The sequence below is a fragment of the Balaenoptera acutorostrata genome, chromosome 21 (genome assembly GCF_949987535.1).
Source record: "Balaenoptera acutorostrata chromosome 21, mBalAcu1.1, whole genome shotgun sequence".
Classification (NCBI taxonomy): Eukaryota; Metazoa; Chordata; class Mammalia; order Artiodactyla; family Balaenopteridae; genus Balaenoptera; species Balaenoptera acutorostrata.
In genome coordinates, this window is record NC_080084.1 from 28,655,444 (window position 1) to 28,679,536 (window position 24,093).

General features: G+C 47.1%; 1 protein-coding gene across 1 annotated transcript in view; it reads left to right on the forward strand.

Annotated features, from left to right (window-relative positions):
* The first annotated feature begins 1,813 nt into the window (after window positions 1-1,813).
* Window positions 1,814-24,093, forward strand: part of DLGAP2 (DLG associated protein 2) — a 209,077-nt gene continuing 186,797 nt past the window's right edge. The window contains exon 1 of the mRNA XM_007188953.2: window positions 1,814-1,881. Within this exon, the coding sequence (XP_007189015.2) occupies window positions 1,854-1,881 (28 nt within the window). The 5' untranslated portion in view covers window positions 1,814-1,853. The remainder of the gene's footprint in view (window positions 1,882-24,093) is intronic.

Sequence of the window (24,093 nt, forward strand, 5' to 3'; positions counted from 1 at the left end):
CACCCACCACCCCCGGCCCTCAGGCTGCCTTCCGCCCAGACACTTGCTATGCGGCTGATGCTCGTATCTGATCTCACGAACTCAGTGCTTCGAGATCCCCGAAGCTCCCCCGCGACCAGTAGACAGAGCGGGTGGGACTGCACGTCCTCAACCATCTCTGACCCGCTGAGAACTGCTCTCCGCCTCGGGCCCTAATCTGAGGAATGGTGGTAACAGCTGAGCCTTCCCAGAGGGCTCCTTGTGAAGTTCAAGGGTGTTCACACGTGGAATTACTGCATCCTTGGCACTGTTCTTGGGCACAGTACAAACTCAGTGAGTTTAAGGCGGTTATTAGCTGTTATCCCCATCCTGGCTCGGATACATCCCTCCTGCTTCACGGCACTTCCTGTCCGATACCCCATGTTTCCATCGCTCGGGTCCACAGGCCATTTCCTGAACGTACAGCACCTCATCAGTGCCACTCCCTTTCCCTGAATCCCTCTCCCCAGCCGGGAAGACCCCCCAACACCCACTCCAGGCCGCCTCCTCTGTGGCACCCTCGCCCTCCCCGTGCAGGTGGGGGCCTCCTCCCCTGGGTCCCCATTGCTCCTTGCAAACCTCTGCTCTCACGTTTACCAGGTTGTGTTCTGGTTCGCCCGTCTATCTTCTCACTGGATTGTGGCTCCTATACAGTGATGACACCTCTTGTTCATCTTGTGGCCCTTTGCCCTGTTCAGTCCCTCTACTGTCAGCTACTCGTTAATAGCACTTCTAAATAAATAAAGTCAATGAAAGAAGAAACACAAGGCTAGAAGGATGGATAGAAGAACGGACAAGTGGACGGATATATAAGAGAACAGAGGAAAGGATGGATGACTGTTTATTGTAACGTAAATAATCTTCACCTATTAGAGGAAGTGCAGCTTCAGTGCTGCAATAGGATAAAACAGACTGTTTTCAAGATGAGTCAAATAAATGTAAGGACAAGCAAAAATCACTCTGCATATTTTATTTAGATTCTCAAAAAGCTGTTGACTGTTTCACATTAAATCTGTCAAATGCAGTTATAATAGAAATGAAAAAATGTTTACATTAGAAAAATATCGTCTTAAAAGTCAAGAAATATGAAGTGTTGGAAGGCCCTTCTCTGGATGGAGAAATGATGTAAAGGGAATCAAATCCTCAGTCATCAGTACTGGACTCACTATCTGTCATACTTATAGATCATCTTGGGCTAGGAGATATCCCCAAGTCTCTGACTCTGTGGTTCTCTTGAACAACCCAGGGCCTCGCCAGGACACATGAGCAGACACGCCTCAGATGGGCCTAAGTAAGGAAATGCACGTACAGATATGTAGCACCAACTGTATCCTCGTGAAACTCTGAGTTCTTATCTTAATTTTTTCCAAAAAGAATCTTGAAACTATAATAAGCTGTTCCTTGAAGACACCAACCTTCAGGATGCTGAGATCTAAAGCAAATAATCCAAAGGTTCTACTAAACATGGATGTTATCAAGTGAAAACGTGGTAACCATATGAAAACGCTGCCCCCTCCTCTTGTTGGGAAAAGATGTTCCTTTGAAGTTCTATAACGTCAGAGTTAGAGCTGGTCAAGAGAAAGAAAACAAAAATATTTAGGGTTGGAGAAAGGGGCTTATGTTAGGAAAGACAGAGTCAGAAAAAAAAAAGGGGAAAGATTGGACAGAGGGTTACGTGACCTGTCAGTGGGATTGAAGCGGTGTGGCTTGTGCGTGGTGCAACACTGTGTGTCCGCAGTTGGAGGCTGGTCTTGTTTCCGTAGCCTGTTGGTGGGTGGCGACTGGGGCCAGCGTGTCCGAAGCTGCGGCCGAGAAGAGGCACCGGGGAGCTCTTCATGTCCAGCCAGAACCAGAAGCTTGAAGGTAAGAGTCAGGACGAGACCCCACAGAGCCTGCCAAGTCTGGGAGACAGGAGCACGTGGAGTGCTGGGTGCCGACGGGCCGAGATACGGCGCAACCGTGAGCTGGGAGCAGAAAGCCAGCGGGACGGGCGCGCTCGCTGAACCATGCTGCGTGCTTAGCGGCCGCCTCAGAACTTTCACTCTCCCTTCAAGTCCAGGCGGCTTTTGTCCTCAACACGTCTTGACATGAAGGCAGCAAACGGCTTGCGAAATAAGTTCAAAGAGCCTTGGTCACTGTCTTCCACGTGTCCAGTCTGTGTGTGTGTGTATGTTTACACACACACACGCACACACAGGCAGCTGCACTGCTTCTCCCTGTGTCTGTCCGTATCTTTTCTTCCGTCTATGAACTTAGCTTGAGTCCAGGCAGCCAGGAGTTGGTTTATGATACTAAACTTTCGTTTCTAATTCTCTCCTTCTGGCTTTCTATTGTTCCTTTATGGCTTAAAAGAATAACTTCATGACTGAAAGCAAAGTGTTTAAAATAAGGATTGGGGACGCGTGATGTAGGAGAGTGCTGAAGGCTGAATATAAAAATAACTTCAAAAGAGTCTGAGATGTTTTTAGGTGATAGAAATGTAATGGACGTTCCATAATGTAAGCTAGAGGGATTGTTAATACTTTTCAGATTATTTTAAATGCTCACTTTGAACATCAACCACGTGGTGCCCTACGGTGCCAATGTCAAAGACGCAAGGGTTATTAACCTGACCTGGAGTGACGTTTGCTAGGTTCTTGCCGTAGTCTCCATGGAAACTGATCTCCAGTGATTAGTGGAGCATTTGAAGTTTTAAGTTAACATGTGCTTTTTAACTTTTATTTAATTTTTTAAATTTTAGGTCCTTTTAAAATTTTTTAATGAAATATAGTTGATTTACAATGTTGTGGTAGTTTCAGGTGTACAGCAAAGTGATTCAGTTACACATATACATATATTCATTCTTGTTCAGATTCCTTACCCATATAGGTTATTACAGAATACTGACTATAGTTCCCTGTGCTATACAGTAGATCCTAGTTGGTTATCTCTTTTATATGTAGTGGTGTATATGTTAATCCCAAGCTCCCAATTTATCCCTCCCTTTCCCCCACATTTCCCCTTTGGTAACCATAGTTTGTTTTTGATATGTGTGAGTCTGTTTCTGTTTTTTTTTATTTTTTATTTTTTTTTAAATATTTCAGCTTTTTTTTTTTTTAAACTTTGGGTTTGTTTATTTTATTTATTTATTTATTTATAGCTGTGTTGGGTCTTAGTCTCTGTGCGAGGGCTTTCTCCAGTCGTGGCAAGTGGGGGCCACTCCTCATCGCAGTGCGCGGGCCTCTCACCATCGCGGCCTCTCTTGTTGCAGAGCACAGGCTCCAGACGCGCAGGCTCAGCAATTGTGGCTCACGGGCCCAGCCGCTCCGCGGCACGTGGGATCTTCCCAGACCAGGGCTCGAACCCGCGTCCCCTGCACCGGCAGGCAGACTCTCAACCACTGCACCACCAGGGAAGCCCCTGCTTCTGTTTTGTAAATAAGTTTATATGTATCATTTTTTAAAAAATTAGATTCCACATATAAGGGATATCATATGATATTTGTCTTTCTCTGGCTTACTTCACTTAGTATGATAATCTCTAGGTCCATCCGTGTTGCTGCAAATGGCATTATTTCATTCTTTTTTATGGCTGAGTAATATTCCATTGTATATATGTACCACATCTTCTTTATCCATCCATGGACATTCTTTTATCTGTCGATGGACATTTACGTTGCTTCCATGTCTTGGCTACTGTAAATAGTGCTGTTATGAATGTTGGGGGACATGTGTCTTTTCCAACTAGAGTTTTCATGTTTTCCAGATATATGCCCAAGAGTGGGATTTCAGGATCATATGGTAATGCTATTTTTAGTTTTTTAAGGAACCTCCATACTCTTCTCCATAGTGGCTGCACCAATTTACATTCCCACCAACAGTGTAGGAGGGTTCCCTTTTCTCCACACCCTCTCCAGCATATATTGTTTGTAGACGTTTTGATGATGGCCATTCTGACTGGTGTGAGGTGATACCTCATTGTAGTTTCGATTTGCATTCCTCTAATAATTAGTGATGTTAAGCATCTTTTCATGTGCTTTTGGGCCATCTGTATATCTTCTTTGGAGAAATGTCTATTTAGAACTTCTGCCCATTTTTCTATTGGGTTGTTTTTTTGACATAGAGCTGCATGAGCTGCTTGTATTATATATTTTGGAGATTAAACTCTTGTTGGTCGCTTCGTTTGCAAATACTTTCTCCCATTCTGAGGGTTGTCTTTTCATTTTGTTTATGGTTTCCTTTGCTGTGCAAAAGCTTTTAAGTTTAACTAGGTCCCATTTGTTTATCTTGTTTTCATTTTCATTACTCTAGGAGGTGGATCAAAAAAGATATTGCTACGATTTATGTCAAAGTGTGTTCTGCCTATGTTTTCCTCTAAGAATTTTATAGTATCCGGTCTTACATTTAGGTCTTTAATCCATTTTGAGTTTACTTCTGTGTATGGTGTTAGGGAATGTTCTAATTTCATTCTTTTACTTGTGTCTGTCCAGTTTTCCCAGCACCACTTATTGAACAGACTTTTCTCCATTATATATGCCTGCCTCCATTGTCATAGATTAATTAATATGTTCTTTTTTTAAAGATTTTTTTGATGTGGACCATTTTTAAAGTCTTTAATGAATTCGTTACAACGTTGCTTCTGTTCTGTGTTTTGTTTTTTTGGCCCCGAGGCGTGTGGGATCTTAGCTCCTCGACCAGGAATCAAACCTGTGCCCCCTGCATTAGGAGAGGAAATCGTAACCACTGGACCCCCAGGGAAGTCCCAATACGTGCTTTTCTATGTCAGTGAGGTTTCAAAAATCTTCTGCGCAGTGATACTGTAATTTACATTTGTGTGGTTATTACACTTTGACACAGTTGTGTCTGGCCCTCTCGTGTGCTGGTAGACTCAGAGAGTCTGTATGTATCTCCTGTTTTGTGGGTGAAGAGGCGGAGTTCCGACAGCCCTGAAATGATCCCCCCAAGGTCACAGAGACATGGAGGGAGGATGTGGGGGCCATGGTCTCCGCCTCTGGCTCCGTCTGTGAAAATGTCCACAGAGAGACAAACGCCAAGGCAGTTCAGCCAAAACATCTATTGGGCAGCAGCAGAAGTAAAAAAGGAATGAGGACGTGGCGACCTCTGGGCTGGGCATCGTGTGGAAGGAGCATTTCTGGCCGTTGAATTCCTTCCGTGAACATCCTGCTCGAGCCCCTCCTCCTGCACGTCCTGTCTGTGTTCAGGCATTTGTTCCAAAGTATGAACATAAATCCATTCTCTGCCTGAAACCTGTTAGTGTGAATGCTGCTCGAATCTCTAAAGAATGCGCTTTTGTTCTCAGTAACAGGCTTACTTGGTCAGGAAGCCCAGGTCCCTGGTGCTGCAGGGCTTGCCCACATGGGGTCTGTTTGTGCACCAGGCGTGCTCTCCCTACCCCAACCCGGGCACCCAACAGAAGAGACCAGGACGGGGCGGGGTGGGGGTGGGGGAGGCCAGGTGTGCTTGGCACCTGTCACCTGCCAACGCCAGCGCTGCAGGGACCTCGCTACGCAGTCTCTACGGAACCCCGAAGCAAACGTGGTCATCCTGCCTTTATGCTGAAAGCTGAGGCCCAGATACTTTCTCTCTGATTCCATGTCTTTTTGTCCTTCTGATCTGAGGGGTTAGTATCGTGAGAGTGGTTCTGTGTATTTATTTTTTTATTGAAGTACGGTTGATTTACAGTGTTGTGTTAATTACTGCTGTACGGCCAAGTGACTCAGTTACACATACATATGCATTCTCATGAGAGTGGTTCTAGCCAGGTTCACGCGGCCCCTTTTCCAGGTCAGTGTAGTAGGCAGACTGCAGATGTAAATAATTGGAGGAAACAGGAGCCAGAAGGAAGGAGGGAGGGAGGAAGTGGGGGCGGATGAAGCAGCGGTGATGGGCTCAGAGTCTCGTCTCCATCGGCACCGGGGCAGCCCCGCCGCCCACTTGGCAGGGGTCTGTGTGGAGATGCCACGGGGGTCTCTGAACAGACCGAGAGGTCCTGGAATGATTTCAGGGAAATTGATCAATGTCGACACAAATGCTGCTAATGTATTTGAAGAATTCAATTACTGCCCCATCTTCACTGGCAAGAATTCAGAGGCTCACAACACAGACGCTATAGCACCAGGAGCCTTTGGCTCTCATGAAATATTATATTTTCAGAATATAACTGCTGCTCACATTCATCTGTCTCAAAGAACAGAATGATAGACCTGGTCAGCACGTGTCTGGGGAGCAGAGTCTGTGTCTTGTCAGGTCCTAAACATGGGATGGAGAATTCCCTGCCCTCGAGAGCACTGTGACTTCATTAGCGGGAAAAACCTAACTCCTGCCCCGTCTCCAGTCAGGCAGTGTTGCCACAAGTACCGTGTCCTTGAAATTCACTTTCAAAGATCTTGATCTTGGTTGGCCAAAAGAAACCCTACTGTGTAATAGTCTGCACCATTGAACAGTGAAGAAATAGGTATTCAGCATGTTATAACTAAGCCATTCATTAAATTATATGCCTAAAAAATATTCTAGGACCTTGCTTTCAAAGGTCTGAAACCTGAAAATTGTTAAATTTTAGAATACATCCTCAGGTCTTTTTTAAAACATCTAGTGAATGGATTTAACTCTGCTCATTTTGGAGAAGTAATTTTTTTTCCAGCCACGTAGCCTCATTCACGGCTGTGTTGCCCTCCTGTCTCTCTTAAGCCCCAAATCCAATGAGTTAAGTCTACTTTCACAGTGTTTTAGGTAAATGAACTTGAAACAGATCTTTCTGTCAACATGTAGAAAATCCTTTCTCCCCTCCACGACTACGTTAGCATCTCCATTCATTTCACCGCTTAGGATTTCTTCCCATTCAAACTCATCCCACATAAAATGTCCTGAACTACAATTTCATGCACGCCACTACCCTACTCAAAATGTTTAGTGTATCCGCAGTACATTCTGAAGATGTCAGGTGTTCTATGCTGGACTTAGTGAGGTTCCTTAGCCTCCAAACCAAGACCCCACACCATCCGGGCCAAATCTGTCATCCCAACTGCGTTCCTTCTACCAAAACACCCTTTCCTCCAACCAAATCAAGCCTCCTGCTGTTCCCCAGACATCACGTTCCCATCCGCCTTGGTTCTGTGTTGGTCTTGTTAGCAGTGCACCTCACCCCCGCACGCACCTTGGTTGAAACCCCACAGGCATCCAGGTGCAAACCTCTTGGACCACTTCCATGGCAGCCCGTCTGCTCCGTCCTGTTTGCTGTCTTCGCTGCCCACCTCCCTCAGCCCCACAGGGAACTTGCCTGTCTGGGATTTGAGCGGCTCCAGTGGCTGCTCTAAGGCCGCCCTGAAAGGGAGCTTCCCGAGGGGAAACACCCTCCTGAGGAGGAGGCCAGTTGTCTTGTAATCTTTTCAACTCAGAATAAAACACTCACTCGAGAAAACTTGAGCCACTCCAAAAAGTGACAAACAGAAAATGGTACAACAACTTGTCCAAGGCATGTGTTCCAGACGTGTTCATTTTGTGGTTTGTAAACAGGAAGGCTGGTTCCTTTCCCTGGAAGACGGCGTGACGTCCAGCTCCTTTACGTCCCATGATGGGAGCTGTGATCGTCTCCGGATGCAGCTGCCACGCGCTCCTCTTTGAATTTCGTATCCAGCGCTTTTAAAACAGGAAAACATGCCTACATGTCGCGCATGCGTGAGATGTTTTGAATAAAGTTTTGACCGCAGTTCATCCATCAACATCAAAATCAGAGGGTCCCGGAATAATGACACCTGAGCAAACCCACACAGCATCAGAATATCAGCCAACGAAACTTGAAGAGAGGATCAGATTTATGCTGTAGCTCAGTCAGGCTACACCACCATGATACTCCAATGGGGGGAGGGTAGAGCTCCAGTTATTGAAGTTGGGAATACGATGAAAATTCTATTTCCATATATGGAAGAGACCAAAGGTTGCACAAAAGCCAGAAGAGAGATGAATGATGATCAAGAAGCAAGCATGTGGGTTTAGTGTAAATGATTAAAGTGGCATGTGAGCATACCGGCAATCATAATCGCTGATGTTTATTTACTATGCACCAGGCACTGAGGGCCAGGTGTGTCCTTTATCCCGTGTAGTCCCCAGAACACCCCTGCAAGGTGAGCAGGATTCTGCCCCCGTTTTACAGACGGCAAGGCTGGGCCCTGATGGAGCTGATGGACTTTGGGTGATTCCCGACGCCACTTGGCCTCCAGGAGGGAGAGACATACCCACTCTGGTTCCAACAGCCTGAGCTCAGTGGCCCCGATGCCCCGGCACCAATGCGCGCTGAGGCTGGAGGCCCATAGCCGTTGCTCGGCTGTCGGCGGGCACAGCGGCCCCGGCACAGAGGCCTCCGGGAGCCGTGGGGCTCTGCCCTCTGCAGCCCCGCCGTGCACACAGACAAGGTGGAAAGACGCCTCTCTCTCACTCCGCGTTCACCACTCGGCCAGCGTGTGTTTGAACGTGGCTCCTTCTGCGTTCCATGCGTCCTTCCCTAGGGTTCAGGGTCAGATCCCCAGGGAAGCTAAGCCTAAGGGGTGATCGGACTGGTGCCCACGATCCTGAGTCCCTTCGGTCAGCCCCACTGCCCCGCCCGTACAGGCTCCAGGGGCGACCGTCCAGGGCTGGGCTGGGCTCCCTGACAGCTTCTGGGTCTTGTGTGCAAATGACCTTTGCAGAACCGCCCCACGTACCTGAGGCTGAGACCACGGAGTCTGAGTCACGGTGAAGCACAAAGACGAGGCTCAGCCGGGCTCTGCCAGCAGTGGGAGCAGGGGTGGGGGGGCGGGGAGGAAGGGGGCCGTGATTCTTGTGAATCCACTCTCTCTGCCAAGGAGAGCGATCTTCTGACAGAAAGAGGGGAACACATGTTTGTGGAGAGAGCTGAGGTCTGAGGAAGGCCAGGAGACTGTCTGACAGCATAATTGTCCTAAATGAGTTTGTTTGCAGACGAATCCATCCCGGGGAGCTGAGGAGCTAGTGGGTCTGGTCACTGATGCACCGACAGGAAGAGTTTAGAGGCACTGGAAGAGGTGCCCGGAGATGGGTAAAATGTGCCGTCCGGTTTTCAAACTAGGGAGGAAGGGGGTTCTAACAACCAGTTAGGTAGCGGTGAAGTCTGCGTCCACCGCAGGCAGAGTCGCACAGCCTGCCTTTTAAGATGCAGTTTGTGAATATTTAGAAAGAAAAGCCACGATGTCCGTGATGGAGGTGGATTCACTCAGATCACATGATGCCGAGAATCCACATTTCTGTGCTTATAGACTTACACACCTGCATCTTCCTTCCATGAAGCCAGAAGACCTCCTTTACCAAAAGGGGCGGGTGGTGGAGTGGACGTCCCGGGGACTGGGTGAATCTGAGGGCCTAACCCTCCGTCTGTCAGCTCAGAAGGCGGGTAGGCCCCGGGTGGCGTGGACCCGCCCCAAACTGGTGGGGGACACAGCCAGGCTGCAGCCAGAGCTATGGGAGGACGCGTTTCATTGTCAACCGAGGAAAAACTAAAGGCACGGGGAGTGCTTAGCCCAGAAATTGTCTTCAAATACTAGAAACAGTCCGGGATGAAGTGTGGGTTGCATTGTTTCAGAAGCCGGTGGTTCAGAGTTCTCCCAATCAGAAGTGGGACCACGTGCATGAGCTGTTGAAAAGGGAATGAGCCGCTCTGGACGCAGGGAAGCCCCTGTTGCAGGAGTTGATCAAACCACAGGAGGGGCGGCTCGCCAGGAAGCTGGAAAGAGGCAGCTCCCTCAGGGCGGGCCGACAGGGCGGCCACCCTCGTCCACGGAACTGCATTTGTTGATGGCCTGGAAGGGGCCGGGTGCTGGCTGGCGTGTCTGCACCGTGGAGTTTACTGTCCAGTGCAGTTCCAGCTGGAATGCAGTGGATATACGCTCTCTCGGGGTCACACAGGCTGCTGGGGACACACCAGAAGGCTGTCCAACCAGTGCCAGAGCAGTCAGGGGAGGCTTCCTGGAGGAAGCAATTTGTAAATGAATTAGGTGAATTAACCTGCCAAGGGTTAGGGGAAAAGAGTCCAAAGTTGCAGAGAATGCAGAAGGTTTAAGGAACTGCTGGGGGGAAAGAGAGACGGAGCCGCGTAAGACGAGAAGGATCTTCCAGGAAGTAAAGACCGGGGTGGGGGTGGGGGTGGGGGGTCACCAGGGGCCCTCAAGGAAGTCCTGGTGGTGACATCCATGGGGCGCTTTGCATTTATCTGAGCTGAGGCTGCCGACGGGAGCAATGGCGGGGCAGTGAGGCCGTGACCGTGGAGGGTGTTTATATGAAAATGGTTAGGATTATTGTCCTCGGATAACTAACAATAATTCCATAATATTCTGTAATATTCTGTCTCTATTACAATTTATCCAATTCTTCCAAGAATGTCTTTTATGGCTTTTTCAGTTTTATAGCTTTGAAGCTTTTACTTTGTTTTTCAAGTCAAGACTCACTCAAGTTTCATGTGTTTGTATTTGGTTATTTTATCACTTTTGTGTCTTTAAATGTTGGACCTTTTGTCATGATGTCTTTTGACAGAGTCGAAGCCAGATGTGTAATTTGCTCCTTCTACCTCTGTGTTTCCTCCAAACAGAAAATCATGCCTGGATTAGACTCAGGCTAAATGATTTCGGCAACAATACTTCTTAGGGACCATGTGTCGTTCACATCACACCACACTGTGAGACACATGTTGGCAGGTGTCTGCACTATCAGTGATGGTAAACTGTGTCACTCAGTGGTGACAACTGTCTCCCCTGGAAAGGTGTATTTACCTGTTTTCACTTAGTGGACAGTTTTGAGGCGATAGTTCAACTCTACATAAATATCCTGTTGGCCAACAAACTTCACACAAGCCCTTGTCTGATTCATTACGTTGGTTTTGAAAATGGTGATTTTCTAATTGCACCAGTCCTTCTAGATTTATTAGCTAGCCTCCAACGGTCAAGAATCTTCCTTTATTTTCCCTTTCTCTTTTTTGAGTATTATTATAAACCCAAAGATTTTGAACTCTGAATTTCTGATTCCTTGATTTAAAGTATTTAATTTATTTGTACAGTGAGCACTGTCTCATTTCCTGATCACGTCAGCTAAGTGCACGACGAAGATGAGAACTATCGAGGTCTTGTTCTAACATGAACCTGAGCAGATACATAGACAGGTAGATGAACAAGACAATTCAGGTCTCCCAGGGGGGAATGATGAGACATCTGGGCACAAGCAGTGTGGGTTTTCTGAAACGCTTAGATGACCCCAACACCACAGACTCATGTCTGTCTTTTAGGGGGCACGATCTGTTTTCAGAATAATGAAGGATAAGTAAATCTCAACGTCTAACTCAGAGGTCGCAGGTTGGTTGGTGGGTTGATACATATTTTTTAATTCGATCGGCAGAGATTTACCGTTTTAATGTCAATAGGTGTGTGGGGCTGTAAACTCCAGCTGGTCCTGATTCTGTCCCTCCCTTCCCCAGCTTTTCTCAGCGGGTGGAGACGGGTCTCCTGAACGGGAAAGGTGTGAGGGCTTCTATGGGTGCAGAGCCCTGTGGACTACCCCAGGGACCACCCCAGAGGTGCTAATAACTCAGTGGACGGGGGAGTGGGGTTGGAACTGCATTTCCCGCCCCCCGTGCTCCCCTTCCTGTGCTCACTGACCTCTGATGACCATGCCCTGGTGTCTGACAGGTGGCCGCTCAGCCCTTCTTTACCAGCTCTCGGCCCTCAAGTCACCTGTCCCCAAGCCCTGACTCCATAATAGTCTTGACTGTCAGAACTGCCTGAGGACCCTCAGGCAGGCGGGCTTCTGCGTGTTGAGCTCTGGTAGAGCTCGCTCGATGGGCATAGCCGCCCGGCACCAACCCACGTGTGATGCCCCGTCTGTATCATTGTGATCGACAAGTGTGCCCAGAACCTGTGGAGCGAGGGAGGTGGGGCAGGAGAAATAGCCCCCTTGTTTGAGCTACCCCTGGTCACTGAAGAATTGCCTGCAGGTTAATCTCTCTTCAAAAACTGCACCCGCATATACATGATCATTCCCCAGAGTGAGCTGAGGAAAGCACAAGTATAACGTCTTCACAATAGCCTGAAATGACCAAGCAGTGTTGAAAAGTGGACGTACTCTCTCTGTAAACACACGGGATTTGAATGAGTTCAACAACAAAAACAACAGCCAAATAATTCAATGCTCACGTTAAGTAACCAATCGGACTGAGGTTTTCCTTTTTTATTATTTTGTTGAAGGTAGCAATCAGATGTGTCCTATGAGTGTCCTCATTCCCTGAAAAGATTCCACGTGGGTGACGGGAAGCCCCCCCGGGAGGAAACACAAGTACTGCTGCAAATAATTCTGTCTTTACCCAAGTTCAGGGACTTCTGGGCCTTGAGCTGATCATTGGGCATAAGTAAGAAGTCTGCTCCAGTGAGAGAGGCCTGTCCTCCGTCTCTGTTCTAATTCTTAAATTTCAAGGAGACTTAAGTAAGTTTATTAAAACGTCTGTACTGAGCACCTACTGCGTTTCAGTCCTCATTAGACACGCACTTCCCTCCAGCCGGACCACACTGACACTTGGGGATGTGGAGTGTCTGTGGTTTCCAGATGAAATAATGAAAATTAAAATGCTCAGTTCTTTAAACCCGTGCAGTCGAATATGATTCAGCCTTAAAGAGGAAGGAAGTTCTGGCAGGTGCTGCCACGTGGGTGGACGTTGAGAACATTTGCCGAGTGAAGTAAACCGGTCCCAGCAGGACGACTGTTCTGTGTTTCCTCCTCCACGCAGGACTGGAATGGTCAAACTCACAGAGTCGGACGCAGCTGGTGGGGCTGGGGGCGGGGGAGGGGCGGCCGAGTGAGTTTTTGCCGGGGACAGAGTGTCGGTCTTGTAAGACGGACGGCGGGTGGTGGCAAAGCGGTGTGAGTGGGGTGGACACTGCTGACCCTGTACCCTTAACCACGGGCAGGATGGCAAATTTTATATTATGTGTAGTTTACCACAATTTTTAAGAAATGAAGTGTCCAGTTCTTAGTAAACTTGTACAGCACTTTGCAAACGATTTATGTTTTAATTATATTTCAGCACTGATCAACAGAAGGACTTTTAAATTTGTAAATTATACCGAACTGTACAGCTTCGGACATGATAATATTGTGAATGCAGTCTCTGAACTGGCTTCAATGAAAGCTAATATATATTATATATAAAATATACATGTTAAGTTAGTGTGTATTTGTGCGTGTGTGTGCACATCTGTGTATTGAAGAACATTAATGACTCAGCCGTGCCCACCCTTGGCAGAGGAGGAATAAATCCCCGCCCCCTGCCGGGTGAGAACGTGACCTCGTGTTATCTCTCCAGCGGGCCCCTGGAAACTTGATAAGGGTAAGAATGATGGCTGGGTCACCAGGCAGCACTGCCCGCGGTAACAGTGATCCTGCTGGTGACTCACTTCGGGCGGGAAGGGTAAGCATCTGATGCGGACCGTGGGGTGCCGTGTACAGGTCACTCCCCTGCGGGCCCAGGAGGGAGGATGCCATCTGTGCAGCAGGGTCGGGGGCGTTGGCCTCTCCGGTCCCGCAGCCCCTGCAGTGCCCAGCGTGCTGTCTCCTTGCGCGGGAGGCCATCCCCTGAACACCTGGCGTGGCCCAGATGGCAGGCTGGGCTCCTGTCCTGTGTCCGGATGCGGCCTGTGCGGGTAGTGAATCAGAATGAGTATCTCCATGTCCCACTGAAAGGATAAACCCACAAGGAGATGCCTGTGGGGCGGAGGCTGCAGGACCCCAGCGCCATCCAAGGCAGCCACGAGTTCAGTTCTGAGCGGGCGCGTGGCCTGAGCTAAGGGCCAGCCCAGACTCCGGGCCTGCAACCAGGGGACAGCAGAGACGGGGAAACAAGACAAAACGCAGAGTCACACCTGAGGCAGGTCCCTGCGGGGTTGGTGGCCTTCCTGTGCCAGCAGGACAGAGCTCTGAGCCACCAAGGGAGGGTTAGGGTCCCTGCAGGAAGCAGCATGAGGTGCAGGAGGAGGAGATGCAGGCTCGTCAAGTGCAAGACAGGTTCACTGCGAACACATAGCCGGTGACGGAGGAGCTGCGACACGGATCTAAAACAGGTCTGGGGAAGATCCACGCGGAAATAAAGGAAAGAAGAGGGACATCCATCCTAAACAAATTAAAATGGTGAGGGAAAAACAAGACAGGAATCAAGAACAGATACGAAAAATGAGGGAACCAAATAATGGTAAAGTACAGTCACTAAAACTTAACAATAATGCACTAGGCAGGATAAACTCTAGATCGACTTATGAAAAGTATGAAACAGAAGTTAAGAGACAAGGAGGAAGAATTTAGAGACTCCAAAGTACATGAGGGAGGAATTCCAGAAGAATTGATTCCAGGGAAGGACAAGGAAGCAGAGGCCAGAGAATAGTCGTCACCCATCACCAGACTGAAAATGTTCACCTACAGCCTGGAAGGAAAACACTGTAAAACTGGACAGACTGTAGTTAAACTCAAGACCATCCATGATCAAGAGAAATTCATACTATGAGCTAGAAAATCTCCAAAGGAACAAGGATCAGACCCCAGTAAATTCCTCATTAGCAACAATCACATGAGAAGATGGTCAAATTATAGCCCTTAAGTATCGAAGAAAAATAACTTCCCATCTAAAGCTTCATGTCTAGATAAAAATTTAGTTACTGTAGAATACTATAGTGTCAGATATACAAAAGCTCAACCTTTTATTATACTTGAAATGTTGCTAAACTGTATATTTAAGCAAGAAAAAAATAACAGAGGGCAGGTACAGGGTACAAGCAATAATAGCAAGCAAATAAACCAACAATTATTTTGTAAGCCTGATTAATTATTGAGGATTAATAATAACCTTTTGAGTGCTTATTTGAATAATTGAAAGGAATAATTTCCTTAGGATAAAACGTTGAGACTCTTCTCTGTCTCAGCAAATAACTTTAACAAAGAGAAAATGCATTAAAAGGGTGATAAGAAACACTCTGTAGGATTACAGATACATTCAGCCAGGAGCATGTAATCAGCATGAGCTAATATGCTCTTTACAACATACATTAAATTCTATAAAATCCAGAGGAGAAATTGACAAATCTACAGTGGTAGATTTTAATATATGTTTAGAGACAAGTCATTAAGCCAACAACAAAAAAAATGAGGCTACGGATGATTTGAGTAATGCAATGACAAATGTATTGTAACAATGTATCAACAAATATTGAGTAAAACATTTTCAAAAATCAACCACAAAAAACTTAAAGAATAAATGTAATATGATGAAGCTATTTGTTCTAAACATAATGCGATTAAACTAGAAATCATAATATGAGCAAACATACCTGTACACTTGGAAAACAATCAAATGCCGAAAGGAAATAGTCTTCTGTGTAATTCATGACTTAATGACACCACGATGAACATTATAAAGTATTTGGAATTAAATAAGACCAAACAAACTAGTATCAATACTTGTGGGAATAAGGCTAAAATATTAATTAGACTGCAATTTTAAAAATCCATGGATACATTTATTGAAAAATGACAAGGATAAGGGACAGTAAATGAGTTAAGTAAATAGCAAAATGATCTGGAAAAAAGAACAGAGTACACCAAATAAAGAGAAAGAAAATGATCAAGGTAAAAGAAAAATTAATCAAAATGGAAAGCAGAAAAAGCTTGAAAATAGAAAAAGCTCTATCAAAACTGATCCCAAAAATCAGAAATTTTTAAAAGTCACAGTAGAAATTTTAAAAATCATAATACAATGAGCCATTTCATGATAATAAAATTTTTAAATATAGATTAAAATGGACAATTTTAAAAAATTAAATTGGCTGGAGAATAAATTGAGACCCCAAATAAACCAAATACTAGTAAATAAAACCATAATAAAAAAAATCTGAATCTCCACTCTTCTTGAGGAAGGGGAGCAGAAAAAGAAGGGAAGGGAAGGGAAGGGAGGGAAAGAATGTTATAACTAGAAGGGGAGCCTCTAGAGAACACAGAAAAGGGAAGACGCTCAGCCAATACTATGAATAGTGTCTTGATACCAAAACAGGCCACGGACGGTACAAGGAAAGAAAATTACAAGTCAGTTTTATTTGTGATCACAGACGGAAAACATTAAATAAAATGTTAAAAAATTGAAGGTACATAGTAAGTAAAAATTTAAACACAGTAAATATGCACATACTCTTAATTTTCATGTATTGATTACTCTTGAACAAGTAAGGTTGATCTTGGGAGTGAAAAGATGGTTGAATATCAGAAAACGTATCAGACCACAGGTTTAGAGGTAACATGAGGCAGATAGGAGCTTGTGTCAGGACGTGTATTTTACTTCCCGTACAAGCAGACACAGCTCTCTCACTCGAAGCTGCCCGGAGCCCACCTCATCCATCCAGCGGGCACTGCCCTGCTCCAGCAAGATGTGGGCATCTCCATGACGGCCTCTGTCGCCCATGGTGAGCTCATGGGGTCCGAGACCGTGTTATTGGTCTTTGTGATTTCAGCGCTTGATAAAGTACAGGAGATACAGGAGACACTAAATGATGCCGATAGAATGAAAGGCTGAATTTATTGGAAATTACTCAGCAATGCTGAGGGCTGCCCTTTTGTGAAACGTTCTTATAACAACAACTTACTAAAAAATAAGTCCTGAAGACGACCGTCTGCAGCCATAGCAATGCCTGGAGAAATGCACCAGTGCGTGGTGTGTCAGCGTGATTTAGACCAGCCTTCGGCTCAGGCCAGCCAGCAGCAGGCACGGCACCCGCGACAGAGCAGAGCCCTTCTCTCCCAAGCCCATCCCTGTGTAGAAGGGGGTCAACGCGTGCTCCCCCAGCACCCTCTCCTCTAAGGCAGAAAGGCAGTGATATTGTGTTCACTTTTTTAAAAAAGATTCAAGAAATACTCGTCTAACTCAGCCAAGGTGATTGGGTCATTAATGGTGGGGTCAGAAGTAGATGCTCAGAATACATTTTATTTATTTATTTAGAAATATATTTTACATGTAACGTGGGCAAACTTAAGGTGCACAACATGTTAATTAGATACACTGATGTGTTGCATTGTGATTGCCATGGTAGCGATAATTAGCACCTCTATCATGCCACATAATTCTCCTTCTTCTATGCTCTATGGTTGAATTTTCTTTTTTTTTAATTTATTTTATTGACATACAGTTGATCTACAATGTTGTGTTAGTTTCTCCTGTACAGCAAAGTGATTCAGTTATACGTATATATACATTCTTTTTCATATGCTTCTCCATTATGGTCTATCACAGCACATTGAATACAGTTCCCTGGGGTGTACAATAGGACCTTGTTGTTTATCCATCCTATATATGCTAGTTTGCATCTGCTGACCCCAAACTCCCACTCCGTCCCTCCCCCACCCCCCTCCCCCTTGGCAGCTACAAGTCTGTTCTCTATGTCTGTGACTCTGTTTCCGTTTCATAAATAAGTACATTTGTGTCGTATTTTAGATTCCACATGTAAGCAATAGCATATGGTATGTGTCTTTCTCTTTCTGGCTTACTTCACTGAGTATGATAATCTCTAGGTCCATCTCCTTTCTTTTTAGTGGTTGAAATCATTGTTTTACTCTCTTAGCGCGTTTAAAGATTATAACACAGTTAGCATGTCTGTAGTCACGGTTCTGTGCGTTAGCACTCTAGGAGCTATTTACTGCTTGTTGCATTAGGATGCACTTTGGATTCATTACCTGTGCCTTTCTAGATAATTTCCAGGGGGACACTGGTTAGTATTGTGCTGTGGAATGAAAGCAAATAGAAGGTGGAGAGACAATGTATAGGTGAAAACGTAATTCATTTTTAATGAGAAGGGTTATGTGACAGTATGGTTAAATAAACCACTGCAGTACAATTTGCCTTTTGGGATAATTCTATTACTCATTAATTGTTTCCGTATATACTTTAAAGATAAGGTTCTCTGCAAAAGGTTTTTTTTTATAAATTTATTTATTTTTTATTCATTTATTTTTGGCTGCGTTGGGTCTCTGTTGCTGCGCACAGGCTTTCTCTAGTTGAGGCGAGCGGGGGCTACTCTGTTGCGGTGCGTGGGCTTCTCACTGCGGTGGCTTCTCTTGTTGAGGAGCACAGGCTCTCGGCGCGCGGGCTTCAGTAGTTGCAGGACGCTGGCCCAGTAGTTGTGGCTCACAGGCTCTAGAGCGCAGGCTCAGTAGTTGTGGAGCACGGGCTTGGTTGCTCCGCGGCATGTGGGATCTTCCCAGCAGGGCTCGAACCCGTGTCCCCTGCATTGGCAGGTGGATTCTTAATCACTGAGCCACCAGGGAAGCCCCTCTGCAAAAGATTTTAATCCCTCAATGAGCCATGATTCCTTTGGTTAGATTTTAATTTCGACTTTAATAGGCATTAGAAATTGTCCTTGCTAAAAATAATAAGAAAATAATAATACAGTTTAAATATTAAAAGGCGTCATTACATTTAGTAGAGGAACTTAAGGCATGTTCACGCTGTGTGTGTGAACAGGCATGCAGTCCTAGAATACAAGGAAGTTGTGCTGATGTGCTTTGCCAGGCGGGAGACTGTTTAACCAGTGGGAGGTCTCCTGGTGGCAGGAACTGGGATTATGTTCAGAAAACCTGGATCCACAAGCTTTGTGGCTGCAGTACCTCCAGCAAACCCAGAATACCTCCAGGCTCAAGGACTCGGTGTTTAAAATGAGAATGGGACTACAGATCCCAGCGTGTCGTCACTCTTCTGTAAGATCCAGAATAGTTTACAACCCGCCTGTGTACTTTGTTTGAGAAAAATCAAAGTTAATCATGTGAAGTGTGTACCTCTATCACTAACACAAACACAAGTTTGTTTCCACTGAGAAACAGCTTTAAACTGCAGATTCCAAAGAAAAACAAAACGACTCAGTGGTGATTCAAAGGCTGTTTGTCTTTAAAATAAAAGACAACATTCAGCCAGGAATGGAACAGCAACTTCGTAAATATCAAGCACAAGAAATAATGAGAGGAGTGGAGAGGGCTCATTTCTCACCCTGGACCAAGGATTTCTGCTCTTGGGGCGTCAGGAGAGCCAGCTCTGTCTCTGGGCATCAGGGGGGTCCCACAGGGTGAAGTCCCCGCAGCCGCCCCCTTCCTGTGAGGAGCAAAGGAAACGTAACGTGTGCACGTGAAATAAGGTGACCCTGTAAACTGGAAAACGCAAGCCAAGGTGGCGATCGTTACCCCCATCACACACGTTCATTTACCGCTCTCGGGGTTCAAGTGTAGAGCGCCCAACTGACCTGCCTTTTGTGCATCTTCAGGCCATCAGTAAAAAATCGCATCTCCTGTCCATCTGACACCCGGTTAGAACCACTGTGTTCAAGCCCTGATTCAAACGTTTAGGGTGCTTTTAAAGGCTGGAATTCGCTAAATTTAACTTTTTAGCCATGAGTAGAGTAGCGTTTTATTTCCGGACTCAGCGACGTGTGCCCGACGGGCGTGGACAGCCGCTGGGAGTCCGACGCCACGCTCGCCCCAGCCTCACCCCCTCAGGCAGACTGTGCCGCGAGCCGCGGTAACGGGGCGCCCACAGCAGCACCGCCTCGGTGGACAGGCGCCTCGCACCCTGGTTCTCACTCTGCGGGCAGAGCGGCTCCCGTTTCTCCCCGTGAAACGTGGAGGGCTTGGGTGAGGCTGGCACCTGCCGCTCGCGGGACGGAGCGGGGCTGAGTGTTTCCTCTCCCTGCTGACTCTGTGGGGTGTGCGGGCCGCTCACTCACTCTTTCTTTCTTCACTTCGGGGTTTTCATCCACAAGGCGCAGAGGCCGGTGTAGCTCCACCAGGGACTGCTTTGGTGCTTAAATCGGTTGATGATCGCCAAGCCCCGGGGCAGTGGTGGCGCCAAGAGCCCCGTGCTGGCCGGTCACTGCTCCAGAGTCATCCGGGCTCGGACAGGATGCTGACCGCCTGGGGCGGTTCCCACCACACACGCTCGTGATGGGAACAGGTGTTCCTCTCCCTGCTTTTTCTTTTCTCCAGATCCCACTGGCATAGACCGTTTGTGAAGGCCAGTTGCCAAGATCAAGATTACAGCACCTAAAAATTCCGCGTTGATTTGCTTTGCTTTCTCTACAAAACCGCTGCCAAATTTAATCTGAGAAGCTGCTCTTAACGTTCGAGAAATGCTACGTGCCGTGAAAGAGAGGAAGAGGGGGGGAAGGATAAAGCACCAAGTTACTTTCAAGGGCTGAGAGTGAAGAGATTAGTCCAGTCAAGGAAACCACAGTTTTGCCTGCGCGCCTATTTTTAATTGTCCCGTAACGATTCCTGCGGCATAGTCTCCTGAAATTGTCGGCTGGGGGATAGGGAGAAAAGCGTGCTGGGTATTGAATTTGTGAAACTTTATTTCTTTTTATGCTTTTCTAGAAAGTCAGGGCCATTTTTTAATTAATAGTAAAACACATATGAAATCTCTCCATTGAAAGCACTTACACCAAGCTATTTTTTTCCCTGTCTGTTGTATTTGGCATGCTCTTGAGTTTTGGAAATAAAATGCCAGGGTGGCAGTGGTTCACGCAGGGCCTGTTAGCCTGGAGAGCACGTTTATTTCCCCTTGCGGTGTGTTTGGCTTAAGCTGGGTTCAGAGGGAGTTGGCCAGTCCAGTTCAACTTCGGGGCCCTGGGTGATCAGGGTCCTGGCTGTGAATTCACTCATGGCCACAGGAGACTGCTCATCCCTGGGCCTCTGGACCTCCCATGAAGATGACCCCGCCGCCCTCTCCCTTCTTGATTCAGGCGCGTTTTAGTCCGAAGGCTTCTAAAAGCACCCTTTAGGGGCTACCTTGGCTGGACCGCACGTTGCAGAGTGATGCTCTGAAGAGCTGCAGATGCAGGGGAGCTAGAATGGAAAGCTCACGTCGCCTCCAGAAAGTCTGCCAGGCTTGCCTTCCACCAGCGCTAAGGATTTAGTCTTAAAAATCGACCACTTAAGATGCTTCCTGCGTTCCTGAGGACAGCACCCATCCAGTCCTGTCTAGGTGCTCTGAAACTACTCTTGTACCCACCCAGCTATCCCCGTGGGTGAAGCATGTTGGTCACGGACGCACGTGATCCACAGCAGGGCGTCAGCCATGGATGAACGGGTCCCGCCAGCCCCCTAAGTGTGCAGACCGCCGAGCCTGCGCCTGGAACAGCATGGTTTGGAAGTAGACCTTTGCGCAAGGCCTTGTTGCTGAGCCTGCGATTGCTCTGCTTGGCGCTGGTGTGATTGTTGCAGGGGGTTCAGTTGCATCCACTGTTTCACGAGCCACCTGGGAAAGCCCTTCCGCCTGACAGCATGCTTGAGGCACGTTCGTAATCGATATGGGGAAACTTATCAAAAACTGGGCAGTAAAAGCACAGACCTACTGATTTGGGAATTTTTTTCTGGGTCCACAAACATGCGTTCAGCCAACCTCTGAAGCCTCCTGAGGTGCCCACACCGTGCTGGCTGGCCCTGAGGGTGAACTATCCTGGCTTCTGAGCCGGGCTGTCAGACACAGGGATGACCATCGTCTCTGCAGGAATCCAGATTTTATCAGATGCTGCAAATGTTTGTTTCTTTGTTGCTACCCCTCCTCCAGGACGCGTATGCAATCTGGTACAACGGACGAATGTGCTCCCCAGTCCCTGGGGCACCTGAAGCTCTCAAAAACGGAGAGGATGACGCCTTTCTGAGAGCCGCCAGCCAAGATTCGTCGTGTAAATACCATTAGAGAGAATAAAGGAAACAGGATGTCACTGAGCCCCTCCATCCCCCCCCTGCAACAAAGACATTTTGCAGACAGTTCGAGCACCAGCACTTAATTAGGAGTCAGCTGGTCCGCAGCCGAGCGTGGAGAGAGGGCCGCATGGGGTCGTGTGTTTGCCATCAGGGGACCAATCGTAACCGCCAGCAGTTCGGCTCTACGGGGAGGTGTTCTCTTCTCAAACACAGAACTTTCTTGGAGGGACCTCAGGAAATCGCACTTAGCTTCCCTGGCAGATTATCAGAGACCATGAAGACGGGGTCATTGAATTTGCAGGACAGGTGACGGGAGAAACCAGCCTGGACGGTTTCTGGATGGTGGATGGTGACCCATCGCTGGAGGCCAGCGCTTCAGTCTACCTGAGTGTCTTTGTCCCTGAGGGAGGTCGGGCCATCTTCCCAACATCGATCACAGGGCTGTTGAAAATACTGCTCGGCAAATTAAAGTGAAGGCATTTTGAACGATAGAAGGTGCTGTATGAATGTGAGCCATGGGGATCGTCCTTGTCCTGCTGTCATGGGCAGGGGACCCCGACGTGGGGCTGAGGACACCCAGTGAACGCTCACCTGCCGCTGGGAACGGAGCCATGACTCTGGCCGTCCAGATGCACACACAGATATTCTCTCTCTTCTTTCTGGAACTTTAGTGTTGCCAGCATTGTAACAGCGACGGCACCCCTCTTCCTGACTGTTGGGATTTCTGATACGGAGACCCAGTGCCCTCCAAAGCTATTCTCTTATTTAGTAAACAGACGCCGCAATTTCAGGTCAGGATATTGGAGTTTAAGATTTCCCACGTTAGCCGTGAGACTTAATCAAGTTCCTTGTACTGGGGAATGTGCACCTACTGCAACCCCAGGGTGAAATGGGGGTAACGAGGCCTATTTCCCAAGCATATCTGTCTTAAATGAGATTGTCAGTGAGCAAGTACTTTATAATCTCTAAAGCTGGCAGCAATATTAATTACTTCTAATACTGAGAAGTCGGATCCTCGTTGGTTTTTGGCACGAGAACACAGTTTAAGTGAAGCCCTGTTTCACCCTGTTTCTGAGCAGGTTCTGAGGGGACCTCGCTTTGTGGAGGTCCCGGGATGCTGGGGTCCTCTTGCCTGGGGCTTCCCGCCTCTCCAGACTGGACCTCGGCCTCGTAGGGCCTCCAGCTCCTCCCTCACCCCCCACCCCAGTCCCTGACTATGTGAGGAAAGGTTATTTCACCGCCACCAACATTTTCAGTAAATATGCACCCAGCTTATATAGTAAAAATAAATATTTTCGCCCAAAATGGATACAATAAAATCCTTACTTTGTGCACAGGATTTGCCATATGATGGGCGTTTCCACTTCAAAATGCTTGTCTCGTCCCCAGAGACCACTCTCGTCTTCCACCCTGAACTTTGCAGGAACTGAGCTGCCACCTGTATTTTTATATTTCAGACACTGTGGTGCTTCTCTCTCCCTTTCCCTGCCTGGAGGGGCAGGGCGGGGTCGTGTGCTGGAAAACATGCAGATTTGGGGGTCAGAGAGGCCTCACGTACATCCCAGCTCTGCAGCGAGGTGACCGAGTGACTCTGCTTCCTGGCTGGAAGCTGCAGAGCCCTTCCTGATCTTAACGTTACTGGGAATTAAAACCAGGAGGCCAGTTACAACCGGCTTTTCTATGTCATCTCACCAGCTCCCCTGCTTAGATTAGGAGGCCGTTTGCCTGGATTGAGAAGGGAGTTTTTCTAAAGGATAAAATTGTTGGTCTGACTTAACCATACCCAGACCCAAAGAGCTGCGGTTTGTGAGGAAAGCCCACTGCATATATATAAGGGGTGACTCACCACTCAGTTTCAACCATGCAATTTTTCTTTTTAAAAAGAATTAATTATGTTGAAAATATTTTAGGGAAACTAGCAACAAAGGAAGAAATAGTTTGCACAGGGGAGCAGAAACAGGGCAATACACATAAAGGTCTTTTCTCAAGGGTGGTATTCGACCTCTCCCAATACGCGCTTCTTGAGAAAATCACTGCGTCTGTGGGCTGAAGACAATGAGGTTCACAGAAGGGAAGGCAGCAGCGCTCGCTAAAAATACGATGCTCGTTGCTATGGAAACTGTGGTTCACAACTGTTTCCTGAGCAGGATCGAGCTGGAATTCAAATGGGGTCTAATACTGATATCCTGATATTAATCAATATTCTTTATTAGAAATAACATCACTTTCATGAAATATAAACATGAAAATAGGAACATTTCGTTAAAATAGGCTTGGCCATTTAAAAGTAGTTCTTGGTTATACAGAAGTC